At 42.8% G+C, this 22,898-nt stretch overlaps 1 protein-coding gene across 4 annotated transcripts in view; it reads right to left on the bottom strand.

The window, feature by feature from the left end:
* osbpl3b (oxysterol binding protein-like 3b) overlaps positions 1–22,898 on the bottom strand; it is a 197,490-nt gene that overhangs the window by 36,581 nt on the left and 138,011 nt on the right. For all 4 annotated transcript variants that reach the window (XM_072283250.1, XM_072283249.1, XM_072283248.1 and 1 more), the window contains 3 exons: positions 21,323–21,467; positions 15,667–15,811; positions 9,188–9,314 (listed from right to left, as the gene is read on the bottom strand). In XM_072283250.1, coding sequence (XP_072139351.1) covers positions 9,188–9,314; positions 15,667–15,811; positions 21,323–21,467 — 417 coding nt within the window. The remainder of the gene's footprint in view (positions 1–9,187; positions 9,315–15,666; positions 15,812–21,322; positions 21,468–22,898) is intronic.

Below are 22,898 nucleotides of genomic sequence, written 5' to 3'. Positions count from 1 at the left end.
ATCTCCTTCCCATTCTTCTTTCCTTAAAGGATCTCAGTTCAGAATGTTAACTATACACTCCTCTCCCTAGGTGCTGCCTGGCCTGCTGGATTCCTCCAGCATTTGGTGTATTGCTCTGGATTTCCAGCATTTGCAGAATCTCTTGATTTTATGTTTTAATGCTTTATGTAAAAAAAACTTTCACTTTGAAATTCCACTTAAAACACTGCACTGTTTCTCATTCAGTGTTGAACGTAAAAAAAGCTCTACTCATGAATATTTGGGGAGATAAACGCAGGTTACTGGCAATGCCATTTGTGTCCCTTACATCCCAAATTTAATCCAGGACCTCTCATTGCAATCTCAAAACTTCTATGCAGTGTGGACAGAAAATCTCAGGTGCCTGCAAGGTAACAGGGACTGTCCTGCATCTAACTGCATTGCATCAAGTCACAACACCTATCACGTACATTGGATTATGTAATGACTTTTATGTTACAAAGTACCCTCAGTGGCCAGTTTATTGGGTACTTTCTACATCTAATAATGTGGCCACTTAGTTCATGCTTGTGGTCTTCTGCTGCTGTAGCCCATCCACTTCAAGATTCAACACTTAATGCATTCAGAGATACTATTCTGCACACCATGGTTATTTAACTTACTGTCAGCTTGAACCATTCTCCTCTGACCTCTCTCAGTAACAAGGCAGTTTCACCCACAGATCTGTTGCTCACTGGATTATTTCTCACACCATTCTCTATAAACTCTAGAGATTGTTGCGCATGAAAATCCCAGGGGATCAACAGTTTCTGAGATACTCAAACTGCCCCGTCTGGCACCAACAATCATTTCACGGTCAAAGTCACTTAGATCACATTTCTTCCCTCATTTTGATGATTGGACTGAACAACAACTGAACCTCTTGACCATGTCTGCATGCTTTTATGTCCTGAGTTGCTGCCACGTGATTGGCTGATTAGATATTTGCATTAACAAGCATGTGTACAGGTGTATCTTTGAGTGTCCTCTGGAAAAATATTGAGATACATAAAGGGATATTAAAAGGAGCTATTCAAAATCTTGTTTAAAGAGACGGGACTTTTTTTTTGGTGGCATCCCAATGATGGAAGGAGGTGACACACACAAAATGCTGGAGGAACTCGGCAGGCCAGGCAGCATCTATGGAAAAGAGTAAACAGTTGATGTTTTGGGCCAAGACCCTTCATGAGTCCTGGTGGCCAGAGGGAGACAAGGGTACAAGCAGTAAAAATAAATGTTAAAGGTTAGCTTTGTTTGTCACGTGTACATTGAAATATCGAAGCATGCAGTGAAATCAGCTTTTTGCGTCAGATCAAATCAGTGGGGATGGTGCTGGTCAGCCCGCAAGTGTTGCCACATTTCCAGTACCAACCTAACATACCAACTACTCATGAACTCAAATCATACATGTTTGGACTGTAGGAGGAAACAGGAGCACCCAGAGGAAACCTATGCAGTCACGGGGAGAATGACCATATAAACTCCTTACAGGCAATGGCGGGAATTGAACCTGGGTCGCTGGTACTGCAATTGTGGTACACTAACCGCTACACTACCATGTTGCCCCTCACTATTATCACAGTAATATTTTGGATTATTTCAGATTGATAAGTACAACAAGCGGCTGGCCAGTAATGCTCTGGAATGGCTAAGGCTGGCGGTAACAAAGGATCAGCGAGTGTTTCAATAGGAACTAAGCTGAGACTGGAGCCAGAGCTGGTAAAAGGTTACAGATGTGGTATGTCATCTGAAGCTCATCTCAGAGTCAGATACATACAGCAAAATGACAACTAGTCATGGTTTGAGTTCAGACTGATGGAGTCTGACAAATTACAGAGTAACCAACAACAGCTGGTGAGTTAATTCTGTGCGGAATCAGAATCAGGTTTATTATCACTGACATATAGTACTGTGCAAAAGTCTTGGGCATATATACAGTGTATAGATAGGGTGCCTAAGACTCTTGCACAGCACTTATTTGCCAACGTGGAACAGAGAGCGAGTTTGTAAATCTGGCGGGTACAAAGGATGTTCGGAGAAACCCCTAGCCCTGAGACACCAGGCAAGGTAATTTAATTCCAAACAATTGGCTGATATATCATTAAAGAATGTCTCTCTGGTGTTTCTCACTCCCTTCCCCTTTTCCCATCCATGATTCCCCTCTCCCTGCCCCCTTCTCCTCTCAGTTCACAATAAAGACCCAGATCAGAATCAGGTTTATCATCACTCACATATGTCATGATTTTTTGTTTGCGGTAGCAGTACAGTGCACAACATAGAATTACTACTGTACGGTACAGAACTCAGGCACCCTTGCTATACAGTATACAGGTAGCTAGACTTTTGCACAGTACTGTATGTCGTGAAATTTGTCATTTTGAGGCAGCAGTACAGTGCAATACTTAATAAATAGAAGCCAGGGGAATGGGGTTGAGAGGGAAAATAAATCTACCATGATGGCATGGCGGAGCAGACACGATGGGCCAAATACTGTAGTCTAATTCTGCTCCTACATCTTATTGTCTTATGGTCATAAATTGGTCCTGTTGATTAGATGGAGGGACAGCGAGAGAGAGCGCGAGCACAAGAGAGAGAGAGCGTGAGAGAGAGCGAGAGGTAGTGAGAGAGTGAGAGATTAAGAGAACTAAAGGAAGAATTAGGGCAGTGGGGAGTGCAGGAGGCATCTTAAAAGTCCATCTCAGAAGGCCAGAAGTGTCAAAGCCAACTCACTGGATATTTTAATCTTAATGACATAGTCACTTCCGTACCTTATTAATAGTGAGGGTGGTTTACAACAGACAGAAAATTGGGTTATTTTATATTCCAAACAATCCTGAACAACTGGACAACATGGCTGAACCTGTTTTTCACCAGATCCTCTCAACTCTACATCTGTATTCCTTGGAACAGAAATTAGAGTTATGTTACTGGATTTGTCAAGATGAATAAAAGGAATGATCTTACAAGGAGGCTAGGGCAATGTAAGTTAGAGACATGCCATGCAGAAATTATCTGAGGCTGCCAGTGAGTGAAAATATCAGTAACTTCTCAGCAGACCTGGGAAAGAAACCTTTGCAATTACCTCATTTTCTGCATTAAGTTGAATTTCCTGCTGAATTTTTTAGCAGAAATGCACACTTCTATGTTTGGGGGAAAAAGGGCACTGCACACCAACAAAAATAACCCCATCCCAACTGTGAAGCATGGCGGACGGAGCACATGGTTTGGGGCCGCGTTGCTGCCTCAGGGTCTGAACAGCTTGTAATCATTGAGGGAACAATGAATTCAAAATTGTATAAAGATATTTTACAGGAGAATGTCAGGGCAGTGGTCTGTCACCTAAATCTTAATAGAACTTGGATGATGTAACAAGACAACGATCCAAATCACAGGAGTAAATCAAGAACAGAATGGTTTAAAAAGAAAATCTGTGTTTTGGAATGGCCAAGTCAGAGTCCAGACCTTAACCCAATTGAGATGCTGTGGCATGGCCTGAAAAGGGTTATTCATGCAAGGTATCCCAGAAATATTGATGAACTGAAACAGTTTTGCATGGAGGAATGGTCTAAAATTCCTCTTTGACATTGTTCAAGTCTGATCAGCAGCCAGAGGAAATGCTTGGTGGAGGTTATAGCTGCTGAAGGTGGTTCTACCAGTCATTAAATAAAAGGGTTTACACACTTTTCTCTGCCTGGACTGTGAATGATTAAACAATGGGTTCAATAAAGACATGAAAAGTACATTTGCTTGTGTGTTATTAGTTTAGGCAGATTGCGTTTGTCTATTACTGTGACTTTGATAAAGATCAGGCCATATTTTATGAGTAGTTAATGCAGTAAACCAGGTATTGGCAAAGGGTGCACAAACTTTTTATAGCCCTAAGATTTTGCACAGTACTGCACACTGTAGCCACTTTATTAGGTACAGGAGTTGAACACGGTCTGGTCTTCTGCTGCTATAACCCATCCACTTCAAGGTTTGATTTGTTGTGCATTCAGAGATGCTCTACTGCCCACCACTGTTGTTACTTATGGTTATTTGAGTTACTGTCGCCTTAAACTAGTCTGGCTATTCTCCTCTGACCTCTCTCATTATCAAGGCGTTTTCACTCACAGAACTGCTGCTTATGTTTTTCACACCATTCTCTATAAATTCGAGAGCTGTGTGTGAAAATCCTAAGAGATCAGCAATTTCTGAGATGCTTAAACCACCCCATCTGGCACCAACAATTATCCCACAGTCAAAATCACTTGGATCACATTTCTTCCCCATTCTGATGTTTGGTCTGAACAAAAACTCTAAATCAGGGGTTCCCAACCTTTCTTATGCCATGAACCCCTACCTTTAACGGAAGAGTCTGTGGACTCCATGATGGGAACCCCTGCTCTAAATGGAAGCACTTCAGCCTAGCTGTCTTGGACTGCTACGACAGATGACTTGTTACCTCTTCTCACCTTCCTACTTCTTCCTCCTGGATCCCCTCCTCTTTCCCTTTCTCCCTTGGTCCACTTTCCTCTCCTATCAGATTCCTTCAGCTCCGGCCCTTGACCTTTTCCATTCACCTATCACCTTCTGTCTACCTTCCTTCCCCTCCCTCCAACCTTTTTATTCTGGCATCTTCCCCCTTCCTTCTCAGTCCCGAAGAAGGGTCTCGGCCCAAAATGTTGACGGTCTACTCTTTTCTATAGATGCTGCCTGACCTGCTGAGTTCCTCCAGCAATTCATGTGTGTTACTCTGGATTTCTAGTATCTGCAGACGTTCTTGTGTATTTGACTTACTATATCAGCAACACCCATTGTAGACTTAACTACTTGTGCCTATTGTGGGATAAAGCAAGGAATGCATTATATTCCTTCAAGGTTCAAAGTAAATTTATTGTCAAAGTACGTATTTGTCACCATATACTACCCTGATGCATTTTCTTGCAGGCATTCACAGTAGAACAAAGAGACAGTGTAGAAACAATGAAAAACTGCAAAGACTGACAAACAATGAATATGCAAAAGAAGACGATCTGTGCAAGTACAAAAAAAACCCAAAAAAACTAAATAAATAAAACTGAGAACATGGGTGGTACAGTCTTTCAAAGTGAGTTGGTTCTTGGATTAAATAAAGATGATTAAGAGCTACTTCACTTCACGTAATTTTTTCTTGGGTGGTACCATAACTACAAATGGAATACATACCTTTCGTAAAAGGAGCTGTATTTGTGTCATTGCTATGGTGATATAGATGGATACCAATGAAGTTATGCAGTAAACCAGGTATTCATTTTGTATTTGCACTAAGTATGTAGATGTACAAACATGCAGGAAATGTATAAAATGATTCAACAGTAGTTCTTGATGTAAGGATGACATAACTCCCTGAATTCATCATTATTTGTTGCATAGCAAAACAAACAGATCAGGGATTCAGAAGCAATTAGCAATGTTAAGAGAGAATCATTTTTTTATGATTATTCATAATATCCTTAAGGGTGTATCTGAGGATTCACCCAAGAGGAATTCCACAATTTTCAGTGAGGTCTGGCCCCAAATGCCTGCAAAATGTAACACAGACAGGCATTTGACTTCAGTTGAAAATTAGTCAGGAGGTGGAATACAGATGACATTAGCAAGAAGCGAAAAATATTGTGCCAGTAACTTCTTACTGTATCTGTGGGCTGATGAGAGCTGAGAGGATTATGCATAACTCTGTATACACAACTATTATTATATACTATATACTGGATATAATATACACTGGATTAAATACTGTAAAAACAGCAGATGATATACATACTGTATACTGTAGATAGCTAGGGTGCCTGAGACTTTTGCACAGTACTGTAGTAATTTTATGTATTGCACTGTCCTGCAGCCACACAAAAAAAAACAAATTTCATATGTGAATGATGATAAACCTGATTCTGATATGGGTCTCTATGGTGAACTAGGAGTGGGAAGGGGGCAGGGAGAGGGGGATCATGGTTGGGAAGAGGGGAGGGGAGAGGGAGAGAGAGGGACTGAGAAGCACAGGAGAGATATTCTGAAATGATTGATAAACCAGTTGTTTGGAAACAAATTACCTTGCACGTTGTGACAGGGCTGGGTTTGTCTGCACTCACACCACCTCTCTGCACCCGCCACTCCTCTGGCGCCTGTTCCGCGCCTCTCCCGCGATGCTCCGCCCTCGCCATCCCCAACATTCTTTACTCCCACCAGATTTACAAACTCGCTCTCCGTCCACGTTGACAAATACAGTCCTGTGCAAACATCTTAGACACCCTGGCTATATGTACATGCCTAAGACTTTTGCACAGTACTATACCTCGCACGTGAGTGGCAGGGTGGAGATACGTCTCTATCAAAGGAGGTGTAAGGCGCTCCTTCCCTCCGCTAGCCTGCAGGTTACCCTTGGGCAAGGTGTAGCACCTGCTTAGACCCCGATCAGGGTCATGTGAAGCCATGGGAGCAGGTGGTGGATGGTCATATGAGCAGCCGGTGCACATCACAAGTCCTGGTTATGCGACCACTGACACCAGGCGGACAATCTCTGAAGAGTGCTGATAGTGGCTGGGGGTCACCCATCCTGTAAAGACACTGCCCAGAAGAAGACAATGGCAAACCACCTCTGTAGAAAAACTTGCCAAGAAGAATCACGGTCTAGACCATATTGGCCCATGTCATACGACACAGCGCATAATAAATGAACCATTATATTTTGCATATCCAAATGTCCAGACATTACCTGATTTGGGGTAATTGGGGCAAAAGCTGGAAACTACAAAGGGAAAAATTTGGTATGTAGATAAAACAAAGGCAAATGGAGTTCAACGTGGACAACTAAGGGACTATCCCATCTGCACACAAGATAGATAGCCGTCTATTTTATTAAATGGTGGCCTATAAGGAGGAAATACAGAAGCAAATGAGGTTGGGAACCCAAGAACAAAACAATAAATCAGTAAACGTGTACAAACTGAAGTCAACGCAACAGAGAGGTCAATAGAGCACCGACTATTACCTTGAGGGAACACGTATACAAAAGCTGAAGTCTTGCACTCATTACTTTAAATACACCACACCTTGAATTCTGCGTTCAAGGCAATCCTGCAGCAAGTATTCAGATTTGCCTTTAAGCTTCACTGGAAATACAATGAGCTCAGGAGGTTGAATTATGTTACTACATTGCATCATAACACGCGCACAAAATGCTGGAGGAACTCAGCAGGTCAGGCAGCGTCAACGGAAAGGAATAAACAGTCGACCCTTTTGGCCGAAGCCCTTCATCAGGACGGGAAAAGGAAGGCTTGAAATTTTCAGAAATTATGTGTGACGATATACAACCCTGGGATTCATTTTCTAATGGGAATGCTCAATAAATCCATAACCATTATAATAACCATAGAATCAATGAAAGAACACACCAACTTGGGCATTCAGTGTGCAAAATACAACAAACTGTGCAATTATAAAAAGAAAGAAATAATTATAATAAAAAATAAATAAGCCATAAATATTGAGAACATGAGATGAAGAATCCTTGAAAGTGAGTCCATTGGTTGTGGGAGCATTTCAATGATGGGGCAAGTGGTGTTATCCCCCTTGCTTCAAGAGCCTGATGGTTGAGGGGTAGTAACTGTTCCTGGACATGGTGGTGTGAGTCCTGAGGCTCCTGTATCTCCTTCCTGATGGCATTAGTGAGAAGAGAGCATGTTCTGGGTGGTGGGGGTCCCTGACATTGCTTCTTTCCTGTGACAGTATTTGCGTGGATGTGTTCAACGGCGGTGAAGGCTTTACCCATGATGGAGTGGGCCGTATCTACTACTTTTTGTAGGATCAGCTTCAATTCCAAAGGCACTGTGGGCAATCTCCAAGTTCAATAAATAGGCACAATGCTTGATGCTATTTAATATTTAAACATCGCATTTTATAACATGGACAAGTGCAACACTCAAATGGGGCAGCCATTCTTTCTTTTAATTTTAGAGTTGATTTTAATTCAGTTGTAATTTAGATGTCATTCTAAATAATTCAGACATTACTTTTAAATGTATTCATTGTGTTTTTAGTAATTGTATTGCCAGTGTGTTGTTTTGCAGTGCTGCAATCTCATGGTCCTCAAGTAATGACCAAAAAGCTCTAATTAAGTAACCAACTGCTCTGTACTGCTGCCACAAAACAACAAATTTCACAACTTATGTCAGTGACAATAAACCCGATTCCGATTCTGATTCGGAAAGATATAAAATGCTAGCTTAGCACCTTGCCTTCTGAAATATAATGAGGTAGTGACCATAACAAGAATGGTCAAGTAGTAGTATACGGGTGAATTCAACACCACTTTTGTTGAGAAATGGTGTTAAGAAAAATAATGAAAATGCTGGAAATCTGAAAAGGCGATAGGAAATACTCGACAGGTTAGGCAACATTTCTGGATAAAGTGAACGTCAAATTGCGCTCTCTTTCTACAGATGCAGGTCTGAAATGCCAATTTCCCCATCATTTCCTGTTAGAAATCTGCGGGACCTTACTTTTTTAAGTTTGCCTTCAAGACTTGTCAGAATTATTACAATAATTTACAACTCCAAGGATATTTCTTGAATGTTAACACTGAGTTAGATTTAAAATACAAGGGAAAGTCAAAGCCTGAATTCTGAACAGCTGATCCTTTAATAGGTCATTGTATCTCCCACCCACTTACGGCTGAATCTCAGGACACCGGTCAGTTAACCAACTGATCAATACTAGAGTGTAACAAACGGCTACAAGACACATCACAACTTGCAGCCTATTAGAAGAAAATCTGTTTCATAAGAAAAAAACGTTGCTTTTTTTTCCTTTTCAGCTGATGGTTCCACATTCCCACCACACTCTGCCCACTCTCACTCCACTCCCATGACAGAAATCATCCCCAACAATCTTCCACCAGTCCCCACCCCACCCTTGGAAATTTATCACTTAAACACACTTGAAGATCAGTGGCTCTTTGGCAGGCTTCTACCAAGAGCTACCACACCCCTGTGCTACCTAATGGGCAACATCCACAGCTCTCTGGACTGATGAACTAACTTGTCTGGGCGGTTGCCATCGATAACAATTAATTTTGCGCCCTCGCATATAAAGCCAGGCTTCCAGAAAGTGAATGAAGATGATTGTGGAGTTGCATCGATTAAGTGCGTACCTTTGATCAGGCCTAAACCTCGTGTCAGTCTGTGGGAGGTATGGTCTTTCTTCAGGTTCCAGCTCATTTAATCCCAGTGAAAATTTGGTGAGACCGTAGTACTGCTCAAAGTCTTTTTGCATGGGATCTACAAAACCGAAATAAACACAAAACTGTAAAAAACAGAGCAACATAGGTTTTGATACAATATCAGACCTTATACCCACTGGTGTCAAATGACTTTCAAATCCACGTCTGAAAGGGAATAAAGGAGTTATCCTCAGAAATGATGATCAACTGTTTACATGTGAGCAGCCACATATTTCCCTGATTTTCAGCACTGTACAGATACAATTCACTATAATATTTACCTCAGAGACAGCTCCCAGAGGGATAAATTTAATCAATTTGAAATTAATGCTTGGTAATCAAATTTATTAAAATTAGTGAAAATCCTAAACAGTGATTTTACAGAGCATTAATTGTTGACAAGTGCCGATTTGGAAAGGTCGAATAAGGGCCGGAAGCAGCCCAGAGCAGATCGTTGCAGTGGGGCCTGGGTCCAAGTGCGGGGATGACCCGATGCTTGAACAATTTAGCTGCCGGGCCAGATGGACTGGAAGGGCAGGGTGTTGGGACCGGAGGCGAGGGTTTGGCTGGTTCTGCTCCGTGAAGTTTTACTCCGCTCTCCTTGACGCTGAGGCTGAGGCTGTGAGACTGCTCCAGGGGCTACGTGCTTCGCGTCTGCACACTTCGCGGTGATTTGCCCTGCTATATGAGACCCAGCCTACGGGCCTACTCCAGCTGCTCTGGGATTCGCGTCCGTGGACTCAGTTTGGTTCAGAGTGCTGTTGCTTGTTTTCATTGTTTGCGTGATTTGTGTTTTACTTCTCTGTCTCTGCGCACTGGGTGTTGCTCTTTTTAAAAACAGGGTTCTTTTGGATTTCTTGCTTTGCCTGTATGTAGACAATTCTCAAGGTTGTATAATTTACACATACTTTGATATTAAACGTACTTCTGAATCTTTGCTTTAGTGCCCTCCAAATACTTTTAGATTTCCTAGGTTTAGTTTCTTAAGAGCAACTCCATTAAACCAAGGCATCAGTTTTCACTATTTATTGAATCAGGGGATGGTTACACATATTGGCACGGAGTGAGACAACGCCTCTTTGAGATATCGCCTTTAGAAGACGTCCTCGATGGTGGGGAGCCTCGTGCCCATGATAGAACTGGCTGAGTTTGCAACCCTCTGCAGCTTTTCCTATCCTGTGCACCGGCCCCTCTGTACCAGATGCTGATGCAACCAGGTAGAACGGTCGCCACGGTACATCTGTAGAAATTTGCCCCAGTAATTAGTGACATAACCAAATCTTCAAGGTCCTAATGAAATTTTGCAGGGCTTCAAGCATACCAATTTCCCTGTACGCCATTAACTTCAGAAAAATACTTCTGTACAGATTGTATCCTGTTTTGGATTTAACAGCTGTGAATTCACATAGCCTGCAAGTACGAACGTGTCAGCTAAAAAAACATGATCTTTGATGAAAATCAATAGGTGCCCATATTCTCTCCTTGTTTGAAGAGAATGCTACCTATGCCAAAAAAAAAACTTGAAAAGAACAGAAAACATTGGAGCTACTCAGGTCAGGCCATATTTGAGGGATGAGAAACAGAACCAACACATCAGGCTGAAAACATCCTTTAATTACTCTACAACGGGTATTGTAGAGTACAACTACCCGACACATCACTGGCACTCATCTACCCACCATCAATGACACACTACATATACAGAAAGGTGCGGGGAAAGGGTCAGCAATATCATGAAGGATCCCACCCAGCCTACTTACGGACTGTTCATCCCATTCCCATCAGGGAGGAGGCTACACAGCATCTACACCAGAGCCACTAAACTCGAAGACAGTTACTTTTCTCAAGCCGTCAGGCTGATCAACACCTCCACCCATTAACCCACCCCACCACCGCTACATCCACATCAGCCGCCCCTCGGCACCCTTCATCCTGTCCATTCCCTGTCACTTTACGCTTACACTCCACACCTCATACCTACCCCGACACAGTCACTGTCTTATTGTGTTTTCATCTGCTCTGCTGCTACCTAGAGGAGCTCCCCTTGCCAAATCACTTTGTCACTTTATCATTTCCTGTCAGGGTCACCTTATGTTCAGATACTCCTGCACCTAGTGTCAGTCAGTGTATGTACATACTGATTAGTCTACTGTGCAGAAGTCATAGGCACATATATAGAGCTAGGGTGCCCGAGACTTTTGCACAGTACTGTAAGTAATTTTATGTATTGTACTGTACTGCAGCCATGAAAAAAACCAATTTCATGACATATGTGAGTGATGCTAAACCTGATTCTGATACGGGTCTCTATTATGGACTGAGTGTGGGAAGGGGGCAGGGAGAGGGGAATCATGGTTGGGTAAGGGGGAAGGAAGAGGGGAGGGAGCAGAAAGCACCAGACAGGTATTCTGTAACAATCAATAAGCTACAGGTAATTGCTTGAAACAACTGCCTTTGCCTGGTGTCTCAGGGCTGGTTGTGTCTGCATCCCTGTCACCCCCTGTCCCTGGCACTCCTCCTCTCTCACCTGCCCCACACTCTCCTGTGGTGCTCCACCCTCACCATTCCCAACATCCTTAGCTCCAACCAGATTTACAATCTCGATTTCTGCTCCACATTAACAAATACAGTACTGTACAAAAAGTCACACACACACACACACACATATATATATTATATATACTGTATACACACACACATGCATACACACCTAAGAATTTTGCACAGTACTATATAAAAGCTAATTTTATGTATATATGGCCACACTCAACCATTATTTGTACGTTGTTTTAGAGGATTGCTTGTATATTTACAGTATTGTGTTTTTGTCATATTGCGTTCTTTAATGCCTCATCAGGTCCAGAGTAACAATCATTTTGTTCAGCTTTGCACTTCTGTACTGAAGAATGACAATAGCCATCTTGAATCATTTTAAACAGCAAGGAGGTTGGGGGAGGGGCCGTCTCTGTTAGGGTAAAAGGAAGGTGACTTTGGGAACAAGCTGTATTTAAGGTTATTGGGTCAACAAGTAAATGGAAGGAAGAGTGAGAAAAGGGACAGAAGAATGCGAGAATTACAATAAGTACAGCAAGGAGACTTGCCCGGCAGATCAGCCTGGGAGAGTCCCCTACTCCCAGAAGGAAAAAAAAGAAAGAAACTAACAAAACAATAGAGCTAATACGGTTACACAACTGATAGAGATAGAAATCAAGCAAACTTTAAGTTGTAGAATTCAATATTATGTTAGAAAGCCACAATGAGCCCAGATGTTTATTTAACTTGGATTGGGCTTCCCTGTAACTTTCCAACAGTGCGAAACATTGCAACTGTTGAAACTCATCTCCAAGGAAAACCTGCTTTCACTCTGTCAGTGACAAACCCCCTCCCCATCTTCCCTGTAGCATTATAAACATTAAGATTGGCTTTGTTTGTCATGTGTTCATCAAAACATTGAAACATACGGTGAAATGTGCCGTTTATGTCAAAGGCCAACACAGTCCGAGGATGTGCTGGGGACAGCCCGCAAGTGTCGCCATGCTTTTGTCACCAATGTAGCACGCGGACAACTTGCTAACCCTAACCCATGTGTCTTTGAAACGTGAGAGAAAACCGTTGCACCCAGAAGAAACACACTGGTCACCGGGAGAATACAGAAACTCCTTGGGATTTGAAACCTGATTTTGTAATTGCTGGCACTGCAGAATGTAACATTAACGGCTACACTACGGGGCGCCCTCACACTTAAACACGGGCTTCTTTTAAGTTCTGGTGAAAGGTCTTCCCGCTAAAACATTGGCTTTGTTTCTTTTCCCACAGATGCAGCCCAACCAGCCGAGCATTCCCCGCTTCCCCTCTCCGTTTGCTCAGCTTCTGCTGGACACATGAAATCCATTTTTCTTTTTAATGTTACTAAAGGCAAATAGAGATTCAAATGCTGTCCTTCAATATCAGCTGAGGGAACAAAGCACTACTGTTCACTACATTCCCTTGTTACGAGAACAAACAACAAACTCGGTAATGAAACAACTGGATAAAAAATCGCACTGTATAGCTGATAGGAAAAAGTGAAGAACATTATTATAGTTGTATTCCAACATGTCAGTCCTTTATAAAATCCTGGTTAGACCACATCTGGAGTATTGCATACAGTTCTGGTTGCTCCAGTATAGGAAGGGTGTTCTTGGAGAGGGTACAGAAGTAGAAGAGGTCTACTAGAATGCTTCTTGGTTTAGAGGGCATGTGCTATCGTGAGAGGCTGGATAAACTTAGGTTGTTTTCTTTGGAGTGCCAGAAGCTGAGAGGGGACCTGATAGAAGTTTATAAGATTATGAGAGGCATAGACAGAGTAGACAGAGAGTATGTGTTTCCCAGGGTTGAAATGTCTAATGTCAGAAGGTCAGAGGGGGTAGGTTCAAGGGGGATGTGAGGGGTAAGTTTTTTTGATCAGAGAATGGTGGATGCCTGGTATGGTCACAGAGGCAATCGTATTAGAGGCTTTTAGGAGGTGTTTGGATAGGCAGTTGGATGCGAGGAAAATGGAGGGATATGGACATTATGTAGGTAGGAAGGACCAGTAACTGGATGTTTTTAATTTGCCTTTTAGCTGGTTTGGCACAATATTGTGGGCCAAATGGACAGTTCCCATGCTGTACTCTTCTATGTCCTGTTCTATGGCTATGAACATGCCACCCTCAGGCTGGAGAAGCAATACCTCATATTCCGTCTGGGTAGCCCCCAACTTGATAGCATGAACATCAATTCTTCGAACTTCCGATAAGGTCTCTCCTCTTCCACTTCTTTCTTTTTCTGTTCCCCACTCTGACTCTCATCTTTCCCCTTCCCTTTTCCTCACCTACCCATCATCTCCCTCTGTTGTCCCTCCTCCTTCCGTTTCTCCCGTAGTCCATTTTTCTCTCCTAACAAAGTCCTTCTTCTTCAGCCATTTTACCTTTTCCACCTCTCAGATTCTCACTTCAAACCCCTTCCCCCTCACCTGGCTTCACCCATCACCTTTGCCTCTCCCCATCTTCTTACTCTGGCTTCTTCCCCCTTCCTTTCCAGTCCTGAAGGGTCGCGGCACAAAACGCCGACTCTTTATTCCTCTCCATAGACGCTGCCTGACCTGCTGAGTTCCTCCAGCATTTTGTGTGTGTGTGTGTGTGTGTGTGTGTGTGTGTGTGTGTGTGTGTGTTTGTTTTGCTCTGGATTTCCAGCATCTGCAGAATCTCTTGTGTTTATTGTATTGTCACTGTTTTATTAGTATCCTGTGTACCAAGGTGCAATGAAGGTTTTAGTTTGCCAGCTATCCAGATGGATCAGTAACAGAAAACAATAACAGAACGCTGTATTTTATACACACAGCAAATACAGTCAGTGGCCACCTCCTGTACCTAATAAAGTGGCCACTGAGTGTACGTTCGTCGTCTTCTGCTGCTGTAGCCCATCCATTTCAAGGTTCAACGTGTTGTGCATTCAGAGATGCTCTTCTGCACACCACTGTTGTTACTTAAGGTTATTTGACTTAGGATCGCCTTCCTGCCAGCTCGAACCAGTCTGGCCATTCTCCTCTGACCTCTCTCATTAACAAGGCATTTTTGTGCAGAGAGATGCTGCCCTTTTAAAATTTTTTTTTTGCACTTTTCTCTACAAGTACTAGAGACTTTTGTGCGTAAAAATTCCAGTGGATCAGCACTTTCCGAGATACTCAAACTGCCCCACCTGGTAACAATAATCATTCCACGGTCAAAGTCACTTAGATCATATTTCTTCCCCATTCTGTTGTTTAGCTTGAACAACAACTGAATCTCTTGACCATGTCTGCATTGCTTTTATGCATTGAGTGCTGCCACATGATTGGCTGATTAGATATTTATATTAATGAGCAGGTGCGCAGGTGAACCCACTGAGTGCATATCCTTTTATTATTTATTTGCTTTGTGCTTTTAACCAGAATCATGTATTTCAGAGTACAGTATAATGATCAAGGCAACAGCAGGAATGTTGTTAACTGTCCAATGCTATTCTGAGCAGTAACCTAGAATATTTTCAACTTTTCGCCACATCAGACATGCAAATCAGACCCCACTTTGACATTGTACAAAATGGGCAGGCAAAGTACAGAGCATTAATATTCCACACCTTCAAATATTCAAATCAGAGTCTACCAGCTCCCTTGTGATTTTGTTGTCAAATGCAAGCTCAGCTGATGGCAATGTGTTAAACGTAACTGGAAATATTACAAAATATATCACACTTTGTCATAAACTGACTTATTACAACCCCTGCTTTCCCTAAATTTGACAAGCGTCCTCTAAGGAAAAAGAATGGTCATTTTTATTCAGCAACTTTTTGGCCTGCATTGAAATTTATGACAACACAGTATTACAAGATATTTGGCATAAATCACCTACTTGGTCTCCAGATGCATGTTGCTGATGGGAGTGTTCCACTGTATATACCTTCATGCCACTTCCCAAAGAGTTGATTTACTACCTCACCATTTTGGTTCATTACGATCCCTTCAACCTCATTAACATTTGAATTCCAGTATTTTGCCTAAAACATCAAAGAAAACTTGTAAATAGGATACACCACAATGATGAATGTCAAAAAGGATTGTAAAGCTAAAACTGCCATAAAGATGGAAGACGGATCTGTCCAAGGTCCGATTTTTAACTGCTGGAATTCCTCAGGGTCGCCAACATCTTCAGAATTGCTTGTGTCTAAGTTTTAAAGTCAAATACTCTCTCTTATCAACACTACTGTTCTAAAATAAAGCATTAGTTCTGATCTATTTTGTATTAGTTTAGCCAAATTCAGTAAAGTCACCATTCATTACTTCTTGTCAATTTAATTTAAAATCTGGAGGGTTTTTTTATTTAAAAATTTTTAATTAGAAGTACAAAACATAACAGGCCCTTCCGGCTCAGTGAGCCCACGCCACCCATACACCCATGTGACCGATTAACCTAATACCCGGCATGTCTCTGGAATGTGGAAAGAAACCGGAACACCCAGAGGAAACCCATATGGTCACTGGGAGAACGTACAAACTCCTTTCTGGCAGAGGCGGAAATTGAACCCACGTGGCCGGTGCTCTGAAGTGTTGCGCCAACGGCTACACCGTTGTGCAGCCCCCAAGTTGAGTTTAATCAAGTACTTTGCATGTAGGGTCTTAGAGGCCTCTTCATCAGTCTTCCCAATAACTTGTTTTGGTAACAACAAGATTTTACTAAGTCATGCGGCTATCACGAAGGCCCTTGAAGATTACTTCAATATTCTGATTGGCCTTGATAATAAAGTTAAATATTTATGGAATATAAAATTATAGTATTATGAAATATAGAAGCAAAGATCTAATACAACATTGGTTAGACTGTACATGGAGTATTGTAAGTATCTTTGACCCCTTATCTAAGGAAGGATGTGCTGGCATTGGAGCAGGTCCAGAGGTTGTTCACAAGAATGATCCTGGGAATGAAAGGGTTAACATATGGGGCTCACTTAATGGCACCAGGCTTGTACTCACTGGAGTCTAGAAGAATGGGAGGAGACCTCATTAAGCCCTATTGAAAGGCCTAGATAGAGTGGATATTTAGAGTTTGTTTCCTATAATGGGGGATCTAGGACCAGAGGGCACAGCCTCACATTAGGACAGCCCTTTCGAGCAGAGAGATGAGGAGAAATTTCTTCAGCCAGTGGGTGGTGAATTTGTGGAGTTCATGGACGGCTGTGGAGGCCAAGTCATTGGGTATACTTAAAGCGGAGGTTGATAAGTTCTTGATTAATAAGGACATTAGTGGTTATGGGGAGAAGGCAGGAAAAGTGGGTTGAGAGGGCTGGTGAGTCATTCATGATGGAATGGCAGAGCAGACTCAAATGGTCCAAATGGCCTAATTCTACTCCTATGTCTTGTCATCTGATATCTGAAAACCAGTGTGTTGCCACAGAATAAAACTTGCAGGCTGCCCAGGATGATCCTAGCTGATTTGATTAGATGCATACGACACATTTCATTGTACGTTTCAATATACGAGACAACTACCGCATTGGATACTGCTGGGGGGGGATGATTTACCTGGGACAAGCTGCAGCAGCCGGATCTCTGGCACTGAGTCTGGCTCTGCAGTGCAGAAGGGAGGGGGGAAAGAGGACAGCGGTAGTGATAGGGGACTCGATAGTTAGAGGTGCAGATAGGAGGTTCTGTGGTTGTGACAGAGAATCCAGAATGGTTTGTTGCCTCCTGGGTGCCAGGGTCAAGGATGTCTCTGATCAATTGCATGACATTCTGAAGTGGGAGGGTGATCAGCCAGATGTCGTGGTGCACATTGGTACCAATGGCATAGCAAGGAAGAGTGAGGAGGTCCTGGAGAGTGAGTATAAAGAGCTTGGTAGGAAGTTGAAAAGCAGGACCTCGAGGGTGGTAATCTCAGGATTGCTTCCTGTGCTACATGCCAGTGAGGGTAGGAATAGGATGCTCTGGAGGAGGAACAAGTGGCTGAGGAACTGGTATAGGGAGCAGGGTTTCAGATTTCAGGATAATTGGGACCTCTTCTGGGGGAGGTGAGACCTGTACAAGAGAGACGAGTTACACTTGAACTACAGGGGGACCAATATCCTTTCAGGGAGGTTTGTTAGTGCTATTGGGGAGGCTTTAAACTAGATTTGCAGGGGGATGGGAACCAGAATGCCAGAGCTGACAATGTGGCTGGGGTGAAAATAAATGATGTTAAAAGTTCAAGCAAATCCGCTAATGGAAAGGTTGTGAGTGGTGGTAAAAATCTTCTGAGGTGTATATATTTCAATGCTAGGAGTATTGCGGGGAAGGCGGATGAGTTGAGGGCGTGGATTGACAGGTGGAATTATGACGTTATAGCAATCAGTGAAACTTGGCTACAGGAGGGGCAGGACTGGCAGCTTAATATTCCAGGGTTCTGAGGTTTCAGATGTGATCGAGGCAGAGGAATGAAAGGTGGGGGAGTAGCATTGCTTGTTAGGGAAAATATTACAGCAGTGCTCAGGCAGGACAGATTTAGAGGGCTTGTCTACTGAGTCCTTATGGGTGGAGCTGAGAAACAGGAAAGGTATGGCCACATTAGTGGGATTGTATTACAGACCACCCAATAGTCAACGAGAATTGGAAGAGCAAATCTGCAGGGAGATAGCAGGCAACTGCAGGAAACATAAAGTTGTGGTGGTAGGGGATTTTAATTTTCCATATATTGATTGGGTCTCCCATACTGTTAGGGGTCTAGATGGGGTCTAGATGGTTTAGAGTTTGTAAAATGTGTTCAGGAAAGTTTTCTAAATCAATATATAGAGGGACCAACTAGAGGGGATGCAATATTGGATCTCCTGTTAGGAAACGAGTTAGGACAAGTGACAGAAGTCTGTGTAGGGGAGCACTTTGGTTCCAGTGATCATAACACCATTAGTTTCAACTTGATCATGGACAAGGATAGGTCTGGTCCTAGGGTTGAGGTTCTTAACTGGAAGGCGGCCAAATTTGAAGAAATGAGAAAGGATCTAAAGAGCGTGGAGTGGGACAGGTTGTTCTCTGGCAAGGATGTGATCGGTAGGTGGGAAGCCTTCAAAGGAGAAATTTTGAGAGTGCAGAATTTGTATGTTCCTGTCAGGATTAAAGGCAAAGTGAATAGGAATAAGGAACCTTGGTTCTCAAGGGATATTGCAACTCTGATAAAGAAGAAGAGGGAGTTGTATGACATGTATAGGAAGCAGGGAGTAAATAAGGTGCTTGAGGAGTGTAAGAAGTGCAAGAAAATACTTAAGAAAGAAATCAGGAGGGCTAAAAGACATGAGGTTGCCTTGGCAGTCAAAGTGAAGGATAATCCAAAGAGCTTTTACAGGTATATTAAGAGCAAAAGGATTGTAAGGGATAAAATTGGTCCTCTTGAAGATCAGAGTGGACGGCTATGTGCGGAACCAAAGGAAATGGGGGAGATCTTAAATAGGTTTTTTGCGTCTGTATTTACTAAGGAAACTGGCATGAAGTCTATGGAATTAAGGGAAACAAGTAGTGAGATCATGGAAACTGTACAGATCGAAAAGGAGGAGGTCCTTGCTGTCTTGAGGAAAATTAAAGTGGATAAATCCCCGGGACCTGATAGGGTGTTCCCTCGGACCTCGAAGGAGACCAGTGTTGAAATTGCAGGGGCCCTGGCAGAAATATTTAAAATGTTGCTGTCTACAGGTGAGGTGCCGGAGGATTGGAGAGTGGCTCATGTTGTTCCGTTGTTTAAAAAAAGAATTGAAAAGTAATCCGGGAAATTATAGGCCAGTAAGTTTAACGTCGGTAGTAGGTAAGTTATTGGAGGGAGTATTAAGAGACAGAATCTACAGGCATTTGGATAGACAGGGACTTATTAGGGAGAGTCAACATGGCTTTGTGCGTGGTAGGTCATGTTTGACCAATCTATTGGAGTTTTTTGAGGAGGTTACCAGGAAAGTGGATGAAGGGAAGGCAGTGGATATTGTCTACGTGGACTTCAGTAAGGCCTTTGACAAGGTCCCACATGGGAGGTTAGTTAGGAAAATTCAGTCTCTAGGTATACATGGAGAGGTGGTAAATTGGATTAGACATTGGCTCAATGGAAGAAGCCAAAGAGTGGTAGTAGAGAATTGCTTCTCCGAGTGGAGGCCTGTGACTAGTGGTGTGCCACAGGGATCAGTGCTGGGTCCATTGTTATTTGTCATCTATATCAATGATCTGGATGATAATGTGGTAAATTGGATCAGCAAATTTGCTGATGATACAAAGATTGAAGGTGTAGTAGACAGTGAGGAAGGTTTTTGGAGCCTGCAGAGGGACTTGGACCAGCTGGAAAAATGGGCTGAAAAATGGCAGATGGAGTTTAATACAGACAAGTGTGAAGTATTGCATGTTGGAAGGACAAACCAACGTAGAACATACAGGGTTAATGGTAAGGCACTGAGGAGTGCAGTGGAACAGAGGGATCTGGGAATACAGATACAAAATTTCCTAAAAGTGTCGTCACAGGTAGATAGGGTCATAAAGAGAGCTTTTGGTACATTGGCCTTTATTAATCAAAGTATTGAGTATAAGAGCTGGAATGTTATGATGAGGTTGTATAAGGCATTGGTGAGGCCGAATCTGGAGTATTGTGTTCAGTTTTGGTCACCAAATTACAGGAAGGATATAAATAAGGTTGAAAGAGTGCAGAGAAGGTTTACAAGGATGTTGCCGGGACTTGAGAAACTCAGTTACAGAGAAAGGTTGAATAGGTTAGGACTTTATTCCCTGGAGCGTGGAAGAATGAGGGGAGATTTGATAGAGGTATATAAAATTATGATGGGTATAGATAGAGTGAATGCAAGCAGGCTTTTTCCACTGAGGCAAGGGGAGAAAAAAACCAGAGGACATGGGTTAAGGGTGAGGGGGGAAAAGTTTAAAGGGAACATTAGGGGGGACTTCTTCACACAGAGAGTGGTGGGAGTATGGAATGAGCTGCCAGACGAGGTGGTAAATGCGGGTTCTTTTTTAACATTTAAGAATAAATTGGACAGATACATGGATGGGAGGTGTATGGAGGGATATGGTCCGTGTGCAGGTCAGAGGGACTAGGTAGAAAAGGGTTCGGCACAGCCAAGAAGGGCCAAAAGGCCTGTTTCTGTGCTATAGTTTCTATGGTTTCTATGGTTAAATAAACATAACCTTTAAAAACAATCTTCAAACGTTGCTGAAGAAACTCTACAGTCTAAAATTGTTGATCAGATAGGAGGCTTTTATTTATTTTCTCCAAACAAGAACCATCCCTATTTTGGTTGAAGGTTATTCACCTGGCTGCAACCACTTTCTTCAAAACGTCACAGGAGCTCAAATACAAAGCAGGCAGTACAAAAGTAGGCCAATGTCATCTGAAATGGTTTGCGAAAAACTAAATATAGGTTTGTCCTAATAAACAGGTAAAGGGCACATCCACACATATCCGATACAGAATATATTTTAAGCAAATTATGATCGGAAGATAAACAAAACTATTTAAGAAAACTTGCTTGCTTCCTTTCTAAAGGAGAACATTTTCATACCTTCATAAATGTCAGTTTGCACTGGCAAGTGCTATTCGTTGTATTCTTAATGAGAATCTCTCCATAATGTTCTATCCACCTCTGTCCACTGAGAATATTGTGGACACAGGAAGTTACTTTATTCCACTCATAATGGTCTCCATATCTGAGGAAAGAGTTAAATTTTCTTTTAAACAAGCCCACGAATATATACATTTCATCTACTTGATCTAACTACAGATTACGGAATAACATCTTAAAATCTCATTGGAAAGAGGTCAAATAATTGACAAGTCACTTCAAATAAGTTTGGTCAGAAGTACTGGAGGGAGGAACGTAACCTTTTAAGAATACAAGCTGTGGAAAAACATGACACACACAAGGTACAGGCCCTGACTGGCAGTCATTCAGAACTTCCTCTCGAGGTGTGGTTAATGCTGTCTGCTAGCTCAAGACTAGGGGCTAAATTGTTCCTTACTAATTCAGTAATGGGATGCCAGGAACTTCCAAATACAGTAATGCAGTGTTAGGTGATCATCAGCAGACGGGACTGTGCAATCGTATAGGATAAACAGAGGAAAACCAAGTGTAACGTGCACACAAAATGCTGGAGGTCAGGCATCTGTGGTCAGGAATGAACAGTCCACGTTTTGGGCTGAGAAGGGGGGAAGCAGCCAAAATAAGAAGGTGGAGGGGAGGGAGTATAAGCAGTCAAATGATAGTTGAAACAAGGGGAGGAGGAAGACAGCTGGGTGGGGGTGGGGGCTCAAGGGAAATGTTGGGAGGTGATAGATGGAAGAGGTGAAAGGCTGGAGGAGGAGGAATCTGGTAGGAGAGATAGTGGACTATGGGAGAAGGGGAAGAGGGAGGGGCACCAGAGGGAGGTGATGGGCAGGGGAGAGGAGAAGGAGTGAGAGGGGAACCAGAATGAAGAATGGATAAAGAGAGAAAGGAGAGAGGATCTATGGCCTTCTCTATTGTCTCAATGAGGCCAGACTCTTGTTGGACGAGCAACACCTCCAATTCCATCTGCGTAGCCTTCAACCTGATAGCCTGAGCATTGACTTTCCTAATTTCCAGCAATTTCTCTCCTCCCCCCATTCCCCACCCTGGTTACCCTCTCCATCCTTTCTTCCTCTCTCACCTGCCCATCACCTCCCTCCAGTCCCCCCCGCCCCCCTTTCCTTTCTGGTTCATGGTGCTCTCCCATCAGATTCCTTCTTCTTCACCCCTTCCACCTATCGCCTCCCAACCTCTTACTCCACCCCCACTCCTCCCCCTCACCTGGCTTCGCCTATCACCTGCCAGCTTGTCGGAATCAGAATCAGAAGTGTAATCAGGTTTAATATCACTAGCATATATCGTAAAATTTGCTGATACTTCTTCCCTCTCCCAACCTTCTTATTCTGGCTCCTGCCCTCTTCTTTTCCAGTACTGATGAAGGGTCTCAGCCCAAAATGTCGACTGTTTTTCTGTACCATAGAACCTCCCTTGCCGTGCTGAGTTCAACAGCATTTTGCGTGTGCGTTGCTCAAAATTCTCAGCAACTGCAGAATCTCTTGTGCTTACGAGAAATTGTTACTTGAAGTGCTGACTA

This window comes from Mobula birostris, chromosome 19 (assembly GCF_030028105.1).
Source record: "Mobula birostris isolate sMobBir1 chromosome 19, sMobBir1.hap1, whole genome shotgun sequence".
NCBI classification, from domain to species: Eukaryota; Metazoa; Chordata; class Chondrichthyes; order Myliobatiformes; family Myliobatidae; genus Mobula; species Mobula birostris.
This window is presented reverse-complemented; position numbering and strand designations above follow the sequence as displayed.